General features: G+C 39.6%; 1 protein-coding gene across 1 annotated transcript in view; it reads right to left on the reverse strand.

Moving 5' to 3' along the window:
* The window catches only part of LOC127003972 (uncharacterized), a 37,160-nt gene extending 20,540 nt beyond the window's left edge, over positions 1-16,620 (reverse strand). Inside the window, exon 1 of the mRNA XM_050871051.1 lies at positions 16,600-16,620. Within this exon, the coding sequence (XP_050727008.1) occupies positions 16,600-16,605 (6 nt within the window). The 5' untranslated portion in view covers positions 16,606-16,620. The remainder of the gene's footprint in view (positions 1-16,599) is intronic.
* Between the last annotated feature and the right edge of the window lie 1,542 nt (positions 16,621-18,162).

Here is an 18,162-nt window from a genome sequence, read left to right on the forward strand (position 1 = left end):
ATTACCCCGGGACACAGGGCCAGTGTGATATTTGGGTTACCACAGATTACCTTCCCAGATTTCCCCAGATATCCATTTATCGACCAGCCCAAGAGGGAGGATGAACAGCTGGGTGAGCTGCGCAGACTGCCTGGGCCGGGATTCGAACCCGGGCCTGCGGAGAAGCCAGGCACGCTAACCAGTAGACCACGGAGGCGTATAACTTTGAGAGTGACACAGGCTAAATGGACTTAATTATATTGCTTTTGAAAGTCACTTAATCTGACTTCATATATATAATAACAACTTCTTTACTAATATAATTAAAGAAAGAGCTGCTGGTATACATGAACACAATCACAACTTAAATTGTAAAAAAAGGGGAGAAATTATCTGACTAAAAATTAACTGCAGGACAATATGGCTGAGCTTATTATACTCTTAATAAAATGTAAAGCATATAGCACCGTGGTGTGTACTATTTGGAGCAATTCTTCACAGCTTGCTATTAAACATCTTTTTATATGTTATTTCCAACAAAAAACAATTAAATAAATTGCAAATACAAAACATGTTTGAAGAAATCAAAAGAGACCTTTAGTGATGCATAAGAAATACAGAATTTCATGCCCTGCAATATTCAACAAAGTCCTGTAAAGGTCCAGCTATTGCGGTCATTCTGGTTGAGACGATTCAAGGAAATCTACACATTTCTGCAAACTATCCAGTAATATATGCTTGGTCTTGCTTCAGAATCTTTTATCTTGTGTCCATCTTGTGTCTCCTGCCTGGAAGTTTTAGGGTCCGACGCTGCACCACTGCTGGGACATATGGGCTGCTAGGTGTTGTAGCACCCACTACACTTACAGGTTACACTCAGTCTCCTATAAAAGGAAAATTATTTGCTTGGTCATCATACAGGATCATAAGAGAGAGAGAGAGAGAGAAAGAGAGAGAGAGAGGTTAAAGTGACTGGCTAGTAGTTAAAGGTTAAGAAGCAATGAAGTAGAAAGTTTACATAGTTAATAAACTTAATCTGTGGAAATGAAGAAAACAAAGAACAATACTTTCAACATAGATACTTTAAATTCACTATTATAAGAATTTAAAGTATCTATGTTTTAATAGGAAAGTTAGTATCTCAAGCACTATGAAAGAGCTTTTTTAGTATTTTATTATCTTTTTATTGACACAGTGTTTTAGTTAAAAAGCTTGTATTTATCTACTTCCCAATGTTTTTTTGAAAGTATGCTGTATCTGAGCAGCTGACAATGTCTGAGCTCCACTCCTAATCCTAGCCACATTGCTGGGCAGTGCCCTGGTGGCAAATCTTAATGACTGATATGTTTGCTAAGCTCTGCTGCTCAGTAAATGGCCTCACCTCTATGAAAATACTGAAATGACACCACGTACTAAAGTGTGTGTGCACCCATATCCCTTCCCCTCCATGGTGAGATAACTTGGTGCATGCAAGTATATTACACTTTTACCTACAGAGAGTCAAAACAGGGTAATGAGACTGATCATGGACAACTTGGAGGACAAAGTCATGGCTAAAACTGACAGAAAGGCACGTTTATAACGTTACCTAAAGGATACCTTCATGCAGGTTAACAAAAATGTTTCACTCACTAGCACGTTTTAGCAACAATATACCAAGCTGACTCTCCACATGACAAGTGATTGGCTTACCTGAACTTCCTCACTTCATCTCCGGGCAGACAACATCGTCTGCCTCTGTCACGGGCCACGTGCTGCACTGGTGGTGATTGGCTACTGTCTCTAGAGTACGTATGTATCGAGCGCTGCCATTGGTTGAACGAAATATGTCAACATCATACTACGCCGTCTGTCGGCGGGAGTGTGAAACAGCGTTAAGGCAGGAAAATCTAAACATGGCGGACTTAAGATTCTTTTGGGAATCGCAAGATACGACATTCTTATTTCCGCCATATTGGATCCACTTAAGATTGTCGTATCTGCGAGGCGTTAGTGAATCTGGGCCCTGGGATGTAGAAAATGAAAGGTAGAGAATGGATGGTGTTGCTGCTGGGACTATGTAGGGAGACGACTGAAAAGATGATTGTGGCAGTGAAGGAGTACTTGGAGAAAATGTGGTGTGCCATGTTTAGAGAATATAATTTATTGTGTATGCTGTGTATTGTTCCTATGTATTTTTCGGTATTATTATCACAGTGGTCAGAATAGGACTTTGGAGTTGAAACTACTTTTTTCTGATAATTTTTGATGTGCTGATTATGGTAGTTGGATGTAATGCACCATCTCCTGAATGCACCAGACCGAATGCACCACCAGCCTAGTCTGAATGCACCAACTTGGTAGTCTGAATGTAGTAATAAAAGGAAGTCTCGTTCATCACAGTGTTAGTTACCAAGAGTGTAACAGTAAATTATACAAGCATCATACAGCAAGTCTTTATTATTCTTCATTACAATTTTAAAATGCTGCACTGCCTTGTTACACAATTAAAAAGTGTGATCGTCATACACTATCAGTCATAGCTGGGCACGATAACAGAAAACCTTATTCCCGATAACCGATAACTGATAATGAAAAACCTTATCGGTGATAACCGATATTCGTTAACTGGAAACACAAATTATATAGGCGATAACCGATAACCGATACCCGATATTAATCCACAATTCCGAAAACATAGATGTATTCAAATTTTCATTATCTGTATTTTAGAAAAGTTACAAAACCTGAAAACCACACGTTGACACGTACCTATGGACGGTAATGCTAGAAACGCCTGAACCGGTGTTGTGTTATTTGGCGTCCCCACCGTCAAAAGCTGGCGCTTTTGCTTACAAACACTGGCCTCTCATGAACTGCGCATGCTCAGACCAACAAGCGTAGACCTGTACAGTCTCACAAAGCTTTTTAACCGTAATTAAGAGTTGCTGGAAGGCTGAATCAGACATACAGTACCACTACCACCATCCCCGCTGTTTCTAGAACGACACTCTGTACGAGATGTATTTGTATGTACAGAGTGTCGTTCTAGAAACAGCGAGGATGGTGTTACTGTATGTCTTATTCAGCCTTCCAGCAACTACTCTTAATATGTTAAAAAGCTTTGTGAGACTGTACAGGGCTACTCTTACTGGTCTCAACATGCGTAGTTCACGAGAGACCAGTGTTTGTAAACAAAAGCGTCAGCTTTTGACGATGGGACACCAAATAACACAACACCGGGTGCCTTCAATACCATGGTATGCTCACAAACGAATATGCAATATCAAATTTGAGGCAGTGAATAATCATTTTGGGGGGCAAAGTTAAATGGTTTTTCTCTTTGATATATTTATTTTTGAGTCTAACATAAAAAAATAACCTAGTGTTTTAATGTTGATGATCTAAGTATGAAATCTCTTCACCGACGATATTTCATACCCCGAAGTTTTTTCATACAACACCGGGCGCCCGGGCCACACATGCGTAGTAGGGAGGAGACAACGGTTTTTTTCTGAGAGGCGGAAAAAAGTAGCGATTATCGCTAGTTTGGTTACAAAAATAACGAAGATACCGATATATATTTAAATAAGCAGCGGATGGCCGATAACCCGATTTTGTTATCACCGATAAAGTATCGCGATAACTTATCGCGATAACGCCCAGCTATGCTATCAGTTATTGTTTACCAGCTTTTATGATGTCTGGAAGATCACTGAAAAAAAAGTTCAAATAAAATGTAAGTTACCAGAATGTAGCAATAAATAAATAGAAACATCACACAGCAAGTCTATTATATTATTATTCTGGTAATACTTTCTAAGAAGTCCGCCTCCCCCTCCGCTACTCCAGCCCCCCCTACCCCCCAAGACAAGCCTGGGGAACTGTGGGGAACCCGGGTTTGGGGGGGAAGCTAAAATCACTGAAAAATGGGCTTCCAAAATTTCCCTAGAAAAATCCCTAAATGAAGGAAAATTCTCTACATGTGGGGGGCGTCCAGGGGGGGGTGCAGCCCCCCAGCTTTCACGGGAACTTTATAGGTCCAATATCTCTACCGATAGGCACTGTGTCGCTATTTCGACACCAGAAATTAATGGCTTTGTCGTGACGAATTCTCCCAAGAAAGTGCAAACTTGCAAGGAAATAGCCCCGATTAGCGAAAATGGTTTTCCAGATTTTGGTTAGATTTCACGAGACACCGCCAACTTTACAGGCCAGTATCTCGGCCGATAGGCGTCGTATCGCAATTTCGAGACCAGAATTGGCTTTTTTATGACGAATTCTCCCAGGCAAGTCCCCATTTGCAAGGAAATAGCCCCGATTAACCAAAATAGGTTTTCTTATCGAGATCACCGCCAACTTTAGACGCCAATATCTCGGGCGCTGGGCGCTGTATCCCAATTTCGAGACCAGAAATGGCTTTGTCGTGACAAACTCTCCCAGGAAAGTCCCCATTTGCACCTGAAAAATGAAAAAAAAAAATTTTTTCGGATTTTCGGATATAAATGGTCTTAACACTTTTATCTTGCATCTTATAAGTCCTGCACGCATCAAACTATGTCCCTTTAACCGTTTAAAAGGCCAGGTTGACAGCTACCCAGCAAACATCGAAAGTCCGGGCCGATACCGGCAAATAACTGAACTATGTCATAAAGGATTTTGTTTATCGGGCCAATTTAAGGCCGATGTAAATATTCTGCAATCGGGCCATAAGAGGCAAATGAACATTGGGCCAGTACTAAGTAGCCTACATTATGCCTTTTTGTTGTAGTTCGAGGATTTTGTTTATCGGGCCAATATAAGGCCGATATAAATATTCTGCAATCGGGCCATAAGAGGCAAATGAACATCGGGCCAGTACTAAGTAGCCTACATTATGCCTTTTTTGTTGTAGTTCGAGTAGTGGACCGGTATATATATATATATATATATATATATATATATATATATATATATATATATATATATATATATATATATATATATATATATATATATATATATATATATATATATATATATATATATATATATATATATATATATATATATATATATATATATATATATATATATATATATATATATATATATATATATATATATATGGCCTCCGTGGACTCTCCTGTGTTGCTATGGGTCTTGGAAGCCCATATTGTGGAGTCGTAGCGAACTGATGTCAACATGGCCACTACTGTGTCCGCTGGTCGGGGCTGTGGTCGCTCTAGTCTACAGCTATAGACACTATGTGGTGCAAACGCCTGAAAGACTCGTAAAATAACAGCCTGAGGTGAAATTTCACAACATGTCAGCGTTAAAAGACATACAACAATGAAAAATGGATTGAAATTATTTCCTACATAATCTACATGTTGAATTAGTAGTGATAAATAAACTAAGTTTTAACGATGATAAATGGGAATAAAAATATTGGAACTTTTCGAGTTACTGAAGGCGGCGGGAGCAACTTGCTCCCGCCGCTTGCTCCGAGCAAGCGACTTGCCCGGCGGCGACACCCTCAGCCCCAACACGGCTTTCCAAGCCCTCAAGTGCACGCAAACCTTCCTGCAGAAGTCAGGGCAACTCGACAGGATCTAACTCCCACCCTGGTGACAGAACGGCCAACACAAAACAACCGTGATGCCAACTACCGCTGGCTGTGGCCCCACAGCCTCTACAGCCCCATAGAAGAAGAAACTGTGTCGCGCTGTGCCAGGCTAGTGCCTTCAAATTCAGCATAGCTTAAGTACACAGCACAGCAGGTTTGATGTGCTGATCTCTGCTTCTTAACACGGTGTCTCGTGTGCTGTGTTGTGTTGTGTCTCGTTTACCGTTGATAAGGTTTCAGGCCCTGCTCCGCCTCGTGTGTTGTATACAGTGTCCTGTATTATTCATTTAGGTAAAGATATATATACTTCATGTCCACAGCTCATCCACCTTCCCTCTCTGAACGCCATCAGGTTTTGGGGCTTGAGGGGGTTAAGGTACGTAGATACACCAACCACCCTAGTCACTTCCATCATTAGAAAGTAGTTTTAATGAAAACTGGTATTCTTTCCTGCTTGCATTAATAGGAAATAATTGCAGTAAGACATGTTGATAAAAGAAAAATATATTTAACACAGAAATAGCTATATAACCAGAATGTATATGGTTCATACAAACTGTACAAATCCTAGTCGTACAACACATAATATAAGGGAATCTGATACAGTATACATATATTTAGGTTTAAAACTTGTGATGTAATATCTAATATATAGTATGTATAAAACAGCATTTTAAAACCTATGATATAATACATAAAACACCATTTATTTAAGAGGTGATTGGTGGTAATTTCCATGGTCTCATACACGTTTCCATAGGGCAAATTTTTGCTTGCACTGTTCTAAACTTCCTTGACAAGACGGACCTCTACAGTTACATTTTTTTGCTTTTGTATAGTAATGGCACTAAAACATAAAATGGAATATGAGAGCTGCCTGCCATACCATTCAACTTTCTGTGGTATCCCTCACGCATTGTTAGTCCGATACTCTGCCTGGAATAAGTCCCAGTCACTTACGCAGAATCCATTGATCCAAGTTTCTTTAATATAATCCATTAGAATTTTAAGTGGTCCAGGAGGCACTCGTAATTCAACCTGTTCAAATGTTGTTTTATGTGTTCTTCACTTATGAAATCCTTAGTTGGGCGATGATTCATGTTATGGTGCAGCCAGTCCTATTTCTTGGGTTTTCTCCAAATGGCTTGATTCCAATGGAACGAGCATCCTTGCAATTTACTATCGGGAGTAATGTCCTGACAGCCGATTACACAGCAACTTAAAATCTAAAACCAATTTCTCTACTTTGCACTCTGTAGGTATGTCTAAAATAACCTTAAAACTTACTTATAATCCATGAGGGTAAATACTAGAGGTACTTTTTTTTATCTTTTCTTTTCCCTTCGAATGCATGGATGCCAAATAATTGATAGAATTGCATTCTTGAGTAAAGCAGTTGTTCAAGAGTAGCGATTATTTGTCGTGCCACCAGTTATAGCAATATCCTTCTGAAGGAACTCTTTTGGGATGTAATTGTCATCCAATTCAAAGTTCAAATTATCTGGTTCATCAGGTCATTTAGAGACCGTATATGTTAACTGTATTTAAACAGGCTGCATCATCCCTTCTGTGGCAGTTATAGCACGATCCACTAAAGAAGAAGCGGATGGAACATGATGATGAGATCCTCCGGTGAAAATGGAGCCATTCTGAAGGACAGTAGCAGGACATGTTAGCATCTTGTTTCTCACACTACAGCCCCAAGTTACTTTACCAGTTGGATTTTCTTTTCCCCTGGCCTTTTGGTTATAGGTATAACGAAAGGAATCTACAAGGAGGGCATTTTTGTTAATTCATCCCCTATACCTGGAACTTCATCAATAATGTCATCAGGTAGAATACTTTCTTCATATTCCTCTGGCAGGCTGATTAGGGTGCTGATGGATGATGATCCTACCTCCCTCCCTCCCCTTCCTCCGTCTCCAACAGATCTGTACAACATCAGTATCATCACTAATAACATCAATACCATCCTTAACAACATCAGTAACATTTTAATAATAATAATAATAATAATGATGATCATAATCATAATAATAATAATAATAATAATAATAATAATAATAATAATAATAATAATAATAATAAAACTCACCTTCATTATCTACTGGTCGGGAAAAACGCGTATCAAGAGGTAAAGCTTCCAAAGGTGTGCTTTCAGCCATAGGGCGATGTTCTGATAAACTACCGCTTCCTCCTCCTCCAACTTGTTTTTCACTATAGTATAATAAAACAGAAAATTTACCTTCTACTTCTGAACATGTGATGCAGATCCAGTGCATGTGTAGCTCCCTTCACCATGGAACGATATCCCTGTAGGAAATCCCGTGTTACACTTCCTGTGTTGCCAGCGTTCACAGTTAAGCACTGAATGGCATGCTGAACCACACAGGATATTCCATGATGGAGAATGATAACAGAACTGGATCTTCATGACTTGTAAGCAAAGCAGCAATATTAACCCGTCACCCAAAAATAGAGGCTCGGAACTAAGTGTATAATTGCTAGTGATCGTGAGAATATCATCTTTATTCTCTCTCTCTGTTTATTAGAGAGAGAGAGACTCTCTCACTATGTGAGGCCTGGATGAGATATTCAGGAGGAGTTGGACTGAGACAAACAACACAAATATACAAACAAGTGGTTTATTGAATTCTTTAGACATATACATAGACAACATATGATTTATACACTTTTGGTAATATATACATGTATGATTCTATATTCCTTTCCTTGGTTATGGAATGACATGTGGTTTCTCTCTCTCACTGTAGTTCTTATATTTAAGTTAACATCTTGGGACTGGTTCCCGTAGATATTAGGTTTGTCATCTTTACTACCCAACCTAACCTAGCTGGAAAGGTAACAAATTCTAACCCACATAGCAATGGTCCTTGTGTCTGCCCATGCATGAAAATCAAAATCTGCTGGGCCTGCAGTGGTGGACAAGGTCATGAGGTCATGTCATCTTACCTAGACATCTTACCTAGACGGGTTCCACTAGAAGGGAACCCCACAAGTGCCAACACGCCAGCAGAATACATATTTGTGTAATTACTCTTAACACTAAAACTATTAAGCCACTGCTGGAATGTGTGTTGATTGCACTAAGTAAAGATTAGTTATAAAATATAATGACTTATATGTACATATGTGAAATAAGTATTTATATGTATATTGCTGTAAGTAGAATAAAGTAATTTAGAGTTAATATGTTCTTTGACCAATGTTTAGGAACTAGAGTTAAAATGAGATCATATGAAATTATATATGAGAATACATTGGTATTAGTATGTAGGGGTTGAAATTTGTATAGCCTTTGAGCAAGGTACTCTGCTAGTTTTCTCTTAAGCACAGTTAAGGATGTTGACAGGATAACTGTGTCTGGCAGGCTATTCCACAAAGCAATCACTCGGCCTACGTATTTCTGTGTTGCTGGGGGTAGAAGTATTCTGTGTGAATTTCCACGGGTCCTAGATGATGTCTGGAGGGAAAATAACTTGGAGGGTTGCACAGGAGACAGGCCATTGAGAATCTTCCAGACCTTGACTATGTCAGCTCTAAGCAGTCTGCCATGCACAGAAAAGAGACCCAAGGCATCCAGTCGGGAGGCATAGTCAAGATGTGAAAATCCAACAATCTCCTTGGTCCATCGTCGTTGGACTCTCTCAAGCATGTCGGTATCACCTACATACCCTGTGTGCCATACAAAGTTGTAGCCCCATTGCATTTATTAAGACCCTGACTTTGGTCCTGATCTGAACATCACGGTAGAGATGGCAGGATGGTCGCAAATGACTCCAATGGACAAGACAAACAACTTACATTCCGACAAAATTTGGCTAATTTTAACGGTTTGTCTGTAAAAATGGTCAAAGTTGTCTAATTGCCATAAAAAGACGCCATTTGCACCATATTTCTGAACTATGACCAATTTTACACAAACCATTAACATTAGCCAAAGTTTGTTGGAATGTAAGTTGTCTGTCATGTCCATTGGAGTCATTTGCAGCCATCCTGCCATCTCTACCGTGATGTTCAGATCAGGACCAAAGTCAGGGTCTACAACTTTGACATGACCTTGTCCACCACTGCAGGCCTGGCAGACTTCAGTTTTCATGCATGGGCAGACACAAGGACCATTGCTATGTGGGTTAGAATTTGTTACCTTTCCAGCTAGGTTGACCCCCCCTGGCTCCCGGTCTATATAAAGGTTACGTAATTAACATACAGCACTGCAAAGCTGACTTCATGTACTACAACTTAAGTTTTGTCACTATACATGATGTTGATGTGGACCTAAAGTAAATAAATTATAGGTAAATTTTTACTTTACATGTACTGCAATATATGAGCATAAGTATTTTTTTTGGTGAGTTTTGATGTGCTTTTAACTGATGTGACATTCTTTCCTGTCATAAATCACATTTTCTAACTGCACAACCCCCTTCGCCCTCCCAGCCCCAGCAATACCACTAAAATCAGTTATTTGAAACAAAACAAAAAAAACACCCAACAAAACAATCAGAACTCACCAGGCCACCTGCCTACAAGGCTGGTATAGTATTTTTTTAATCTTAGATAACGGGGGTTTGCAATGGAAAGTATATATAAAATTGTATAACTGCTGGTAAATCTTAAGAATAGCGGCTCCTAGCGGATGTGCTTTTAGGGCACGGTGTGGTGGTAATTACAACATTTCTAGCACGCACGACGGGGTTTTGACAAGCAGACAGGCGTGTTTATGTCACAAGGTGTGTATTTTTCCGCACGGGCTCTTCCCTTTCTTCACGCAGGAGCTCGCAGTCTCATCGCCCATCAACTTACAAGAAATCGTGAGGCCAGTATGGAAAAATACACCCCTTGTGACATAAACACGCCTGTCCGGTTGTCAAAACCCCGTCGTACGTGCTAGAAACGTTGCAATTATCACCACACTGTGCCCTAAACACACTCTCGCTAGGAGCCGCTATTCTTATGAATGTGATGTAAGGCCCAGCACCTCGATAATTAGCACTAGTAGTATTATGATTGCTAGTAGTGACACTAACACCTCTCAGGAAGTGGAAAGTATAGAAGGTGCCACTGCTGCCTACTGTTGACAATTCAGAGGAAGATAAAGATTATGAGGAATATGCTAGTATTTTCGGTGGTACCGGTGATTCTTCCAAATCTGAAGCAGAACCTGATAACTTTGTTTTTATAACTTTAATTTTAGTATCAGCAGTCCCTAAGCTGATTGGCAGTGAGGCTCAACTGCTGCAACCAGGCAGTTGCAATGGACCATCTATCGATGCTACCTAGATAATACATCTAGGTAGCATCGACAGATGTGTGTGTGTGTGTGTGTGTTTCCAACTTAGCCTTGAATCCCTGTATACTTCTTTCATTTACTGTCTCCTTATCCAAACTGTTTCATACATCAATTTTTCTATATGGGAAACTACTTTTTGACATCTCTTCTACAATCACTCATCTTCAGTCTCCTTCCATGTCATCTAGTATCTCATGTAACCCATACCATCAAGTTATCAAGTCCCCCCCTTCTCCACTTTTTCCAATGTTGGTAGATGCAACTTTGCCAATCTTTCATCATATAACAAGTCCCTGATACTTGGCACAATCTTTGTTGCCACTCTATGAACTCTCCAACTTCCTTATATCCTTTTTCTTGTAGGACGACCACACTACGGCTGCATACTCCAGTCTAGGTCTAATCAGTGATATAATCATCTTTCTGATCATCTCTTCAACCATATATGCAAAAGCCAGCCTTATTCTTCTCAACAAGTTATATGTTTCCCCTGTAATTTTGCTAATATGTCTCTTCGGGGTAAAATTTCCAGTCACTGTAACACCCAGATCTTTTACCTCATCTGATCTACTCAACCTCTCACCATTCAACACATAACTTCCTTTTACTTTCCTCACACTCTTTCCAAACTCCATTATTTTACATTTCTGTAGATTAAACTCTATTTCCCATCTGTAACTCCACTCCAATATCTTGTTCAGGTCCTCCTGGATCACTCCACAATCTTCCTCACTCTCAGCTTTTTTTAACAACTTGGCATCAACTGCAAAAAAGGCTCATGTAGCTATTCACACACTGTCATATTATTTATATAGATTGCAAACATGATTGGTGCCAGTACTGAACCTTGGGGCACTCCACTTTCGACCTTCCTCCTCGATGACTCCCAATCTTTTACCACTGTTCTCATTTCTCTATCAATCAAGATATTTTCCATCCATCTCAGCAAACCGCCCCTAAGCCCACAACAACCTCCTATGCAGCACTTTATCCAAGGCTTTGTCCAGGGGGGGGGAATTTATTTTCTTTTATATTCGTACTTATCTCAGGTCTGTATTAAAATGTCGCTATTATTTCATGTTTACAAAGTTGCTAGTATTTATTTTTGAAAGAAAGAGATTATTTTAGCACAGTATATGCATTAGCTTTTTATTAAAATGTTACTATAATTTAATGTTTACAGCGAGTATTTATTTTTGAACGGAAATTATTATTTCACCACAATATACATATATGCATCAATTTTAGTAAAACATTCTTATTATTAAATGTTTACAAAGAGTTTCAATGTTTATTTTTTAATGAAAAGTATTATTTCACCACAAAGTATATGCATTTTTTTATTTAATGTTCCTATAATTTCATGATTACAGAGAGTTTCTAGTCTTTATTTTGTAAAGGAAAGTATTACCTATTTCACCTCAAAGTATATGCATTAGTATAAGCAAGTTTTCAGAGGCTGCATAATATGTATTGCTTTTTTCTTAAATTGAAAGTTAAGAGGCTGTAATTGATTTTGCTATATTTTGTAAGTATTTCTAATAAAACTCAAGTTTGAATATGTTGCTTTTAATCTTTGGTGTATTTACCTAGTTGTATTGTACAGGGTTTGAGCAAAGCTTATAAGTCCTGTCTCCATATCTATATTCATCCAGTTTCTCTTTAAACGTGTGTGTGTGTGTGTGTGTGTGTATATATATATATATATATATATATATATATATATATATATATATATATATATATATATATATATATATATATATATATATATATATATATATATATATATATATATATATATATATATATATATATATATATATATATATATATATATATATATATATATATATATATATATATATATATATATATATATATATATATATATATATATATATATATATATATATATATATATATATATATATATATATATACGTATATATATATATATATACTCACACACATTTGCAGATATACAGGGGCAATGCGGGAAAACGAGGCAAAATATATGCTGGCAAACAAATAAGATTCGGTACTGGCCCGATATCGGCAAACGAAGCAAAATATATTCTGGCACGGCAGTGGTCCAATATCGGCAGCGCCAGGTATAATGGCATGATTATGGCTGCCGGCTTTGGCCCGGCGCTGGACCATCATTGGGCCGATACTTACCGTGGTGCAAACGGATAACGGACCTAGATCGGGCCTGTACCGGCTGCCAGATTTTACTTAATCGTTCCGATATAGTAAAAATCGGAATGCCGATACTGGCCAACATTGGTCCGTACATTCAATGTTTGCTGGGTATATACGCCCAGCGTTTAAAGGGCTGGCGCTTCAATCTACTATTTCTCCTTTATTTTTCATTATTTGAAGGAATTTCTTGGACTGATGAAGTGTAGCATTCCAAGCGTTTTCTTCCTCAGCAGTAAACAGCTGTGCTTGTCCTGGTCACGTGGAGGAGGACTGGCTGCCCCTCAATTTACTATTTCTCCTTTATTTTTCATTATTTGAAGGAATTTCTTGGACTGATGAAGTGTAGCATTCCAAGCGTTTTCTTCCTCAGCAGTAAACAGCTGTGCTTGTCCTTGTCACGTGGAGGAGGACTGGCTGCCTCAATTTACTATTTCTCCTTTATTTTTCATTATTTGAAGGAATTTCTTGGACTGATGAAGTGTAGCATTCCAAGCGTTTTCTTCCTCAGCAGTAAACAGCTGTGCTTGTCCTGGTCACGTGGAGGAGGACTGGCTGCCCCTCAATCTACTATTTCTCCTTTATTTTTCATTATTTGAAGGAATTTCTTGGACTGATGAAGCGTAGCATTCCAAGCGTTTTCTTCCTCAGCAGTAATCCCTGCTATCTCCCTCATTCCTTTCCTCCAACCCCACCCTCCTTCCTCACACACACACACACAAAATATATAACTACCGAAATTCATACTAAGGAGCGAAACGTTCAGGTATCGAAACCGTTCCCATGACAACTGACCTCGTAAGCAAGCTAAGAAAATGAGTTGTATTAAAATGCTGAATGCATAACAAGTAGTGATTTTTGGGCCTAAATACATTTCTATAGTACTTAGCATTAAAAGTCAGCAAATTAATATTTTGTACTGAAACAATAAGTTTCATTAAAATATTGGTGGATGTATAACAAGTAGGGATTTTTACATGTATTTCTAGTTATCAATAAAGGGAGGTGACAGTAGTTGACGGTAGTTGACGGCAGTTGACGGTAGTTAGCAGTTAGCAGTTTGGTAAGTTCTCATGCAACTACCAGGCAGCAGCAGTTTACCAATTGAAAGACGGGACTGAAAAGCGAGGTATTAGGTTGTTTCACGAGGGGAAGACGAGGTGGTGGACTGCTTTGGGAAACAGGTTAGATTTCGCCTGCACTTCGAGGAGGAAGGACTGGTCAGTCAATATGGAGAGTAACTGTTTGGTCTGCGGGAATACCGTGCGCCCTTTACAGGTAAAATGAAATCTAAGTGTATTCTTATAATGTGATAATGACATATTGGTACGTGGATGAAAAACTGTGTGTGCGTGTGTATGTGCATGTGTTTAGAGAGCCTGAAGACTCTTTATTAATGATACTTTTATATTCTTTACAGGAGACGTTGTTATGCGATAGATGCAGTTTGTGGCAACATCGCAAATGTGGAACTGGAATAACTAGGGACGAATATCGTGCAGCAGTGAGAGAAGGGAGGGAAATTGACTGGATGTGTCACCTGTGCTTCTCCCAAGCAAATGAAATCCCAGTGCTAGAAAATGGTGAATGTTCCTCGCCTATCAATGGTGCTGTGGCAGCAGGGGACTCTGAAACAGAAAGTCCCAGTGAAATTGTGACATATGAAAAGCAACATAAACTTATAGATAGTCTCGAGTATTCATACACAGTGAAAAGGAAAACTAACGTTTGTGTACATTGGCGTTGTTCTGTAAGAAATAGAAACACAACATGCCCAGTGGTAATAAAAGAACATAATAATGAGTATATTCGGGGAGAGATGGACCACTGCCATCCACCCGAAGCCTGCCCTGCCCTCTCAACAAAAGTGTCATCCATAGTTAAGAGAAAGGCAATGGAAGATGTCTTCCGCCCCGCAGCAGACATAGTAGACGAGGTTCTAAGGGAACACGTGGACCAAAATGTTCCTCTGACTTCACTTCCCGCTCCTATTAACTTGGCGCGTCATGGAGACCGAAAACGCAGGGCAAACAGACCAGACGAGCCAGTTGGCCTGAACTTTGATTTAAATGAGACAGCCCTTCACGCAGCTATTTAGTATTCATGCATTTGTGCAGCGTGATGGAAATTTTAAACAAGTTCCTCTTTTATTTGCTTTAATGTCTGGAAAACGGAGGAGAGACTATAAGAAAATTCTGGCTAAAACAAAGGAAATCCTCGGTGATAGTTTTAAATTAACGGAAATTTTAATTGATTTCGAGGCAAGCGTTTGGCGCGCAATTCCTGAAATCTTCCCAGAGGTTGAGATTCGTGGATGTGTATTTCATTGGGGCCATTCCGTATGGAGGAAAATACAAGAACTTGGCCTTCAGAGTCCTTATACTAATGACGTAGATATGCACAAGTACTTAAGAAAGCTACTTTCTCTTCCATATGTGCCAGCAGAGAACATTGAAGAATTATTCATCCGATTTTACAGGAAAGCCAATTTAACGGATCGCCACAGCTGCTACAACTTCTAGACTATGTCAAGACCACGCGGATTACCTCAAGCATATGGCCTCCGACTTCTTGGTGTGCATTTCAGCGAAGTATACGCACAAACAACGATGTTGAAGGTTGGCACTGCAGACTAAATTTGAAGGCGAGGAAAGGCCAACTAAACTTTTACCTGTTAGTAAAACTTCTACATGATGAAGCCAAGCTGGTCTCCATTCAAGTAAGGCTTTTGTCGGATGGAAAAGTTTTGAGGTACCAGAAACAGAAGTATCGGAAACAACATGGACAGCTTGTGAACCTCTGGGAAGAATTCAGTAATGGCCAGCGGTCTGCCAAGAACTTACTAAGGGCTGTCTCACATCATATTGCAGTTAATCCATAATTTTTAACTTTTGATTGCATGTATTTTAGAACTTTTTCTTTTTACTTAGTTTTACTTTTTAACTATTCATATTAGTTTTTTTTCTTTTTTATTTGACTGCTTTTATACCATCTTGTTGTTGTATTTTACGTTTTGCTTGTTTTTTTACTTGTTTCATATTTACAAATATTAGTATCGCTGCTCATTCAGTTTCTGCCACGCTCTTATCATGGAAAAAAGCGATGATAGCAATTTCAACATGGGCCGAGATGGTATCTTATGGGCCGAGTTGGTATTCTAACGGGCCGAGTTGCCGATGGGCCGAGTTGCCGATGGGCCGAGATGCCGATGGGCCGAGACAGCGATGGGCCGAGTTTGCCTAGGACCGTCTAAGGCACTGTGAGGTCAGGTCAGAAGGTCGGGTTACAGCCATGGCCCACGGACCCTGACACAGTACTTCTCAGGGCCATGCAAGTTTTGACCTTTCACGAATGACTTTTTAACCCTATTTTCCTTACTTTCAAGGTCTGAGGCACTGTGAGGTCAGGTCAGAAGGTCAGGTCACAGCCATGGCCCACGGACCTTTATATAGAACTTCTCAGGGCCATGCAAGCCTTCACCTCTCACGAATGAACATTTTAACCCTATTTTCCTTACCTTCATGGACTGAGGCACTGTGAGGTCAGCTCAGGTCAGGTCACAGCCGTGGCCCACGGACGGAACCTGAGGAGGGACCAGCAAAAACTACCGTACTCAAGCAATGATTGTCGTACACTTGTCACCGTTATATCTTCACTATTATCCCATAAGTAGATTTTCCTCATTACTTTAGCGTAGAAAACACAATATAGAACCTTAATTAGTAGCCTAGGATTATTAAATACAAGTTAAAGGCTCTATGGCGGGTGCTAGATGGATAATTCTGACGATGCAGCCGAAAAAATGTCGTACAACGTCCACGTGTTCCACCATAACATTAAGGTCCATGATGAGCCTGTAGGTCGGGGAGTAGGCCGTGCAGGTCAAGGGGAAGGCTGTGGCGGCTGTTGAGGTGGAGCAGGAGGTGGAGAAGGCCGTGGAGATGATATATGACGAAGACGTTAGATGGACTGGAGAGGAATGTCGCCATTTTGAATTTCCAGTTCAAATGAAAAACTTAAGAAAGAGTATATAATTATTTTATCACTTATTAACCTCTCGATTGCCTGATGAATATACTACACTTATTTATATGTTAATTTAGTTATTTTTGAAGCCATTATTAGCTTATCAATACGTCAGTCACATCACGAATTACACCATAGGTTTTCTGTTCACTCTTTTAAGGCTCATCGTTGCTGACGTCACTTCTCGTCTCGTCACGTCACCAGCCAAGTCCCAATGTCTGATCAAAACAAACCTCTATCGACAATATTAAAGGTTATTCACCCATGTTAGAAACGTCAGAGAACATATTATTTATTTTTATGTTCAGTAACGTAAGAAAAGTCTTCAGCGCCGCTTTAAAAATGGTAAAAAAAACACCAATCACAAAAAAAAACACGATACATTATGAATACTCAACACTACATATAGGAAATCACAGCACGAAACATTTTTAGACTAAACGAAAAAGAAGAAACATCGTTTACCCTCCCCCTCCTCCCCCTCCACCCCCTCCACCAGGACACAACAGACACCCCCCCAGTCAAGACCCCTACCCCTTCCGCGGTGATACCCCCCGACCACTACCCCCCCCAGCTAAACACAAAATCTTTAATTACTCCGTTAATACTCAACCGATCGGATTCTAGTAAAGACCAAAATGTTCAGCGTCGAATGCTACACCCGGGGAGCCCCACAAACACGAGGAAAACATGGACGCAGCAAGAGGCGCAGGCGAAAACCGTTAAGACCGACCTTTGGACCGGTATATCTCAATAACGAAAACAGCTATCTTGATTCTGACAGCGCCATCGTGTTCTCCGGCAAACTCTACGCCTCGAATCAGTTGTTCGTTAAGAAATATCAAGAAATAAAAAAAAAATAACCAAACGCGTCCAAAGTTAAATCTGAAAACGTCAAATTATAGCTCGTCTCGGTTCAAATCGCGATACTTATTTCCATAAACGTATCTTCACTAGTAAAGGCGTGACAGGCGGTTAAAGAAATGACGTGTTATCTCCAAAACTAAAGGTCGTAGCGCAGATTCGTGACCAGCATTGTATTCCTCGTCAAATT

Source organism: Eriocheir sinensis, chromosome 27 (assembly GCF_024679095.1).
Source record: "Eriocheir sinensis breed Jianghai 21 chromosome 27, ASM2467909v1, whole genome shotgun sequence".
Classification (NCBI taxonomy): Eukaryota; Metazoa; Arthropoda; class Malacostraca; order Decapoda; family Varunidae; genus Eriocheir; species Eriocheir sinensis.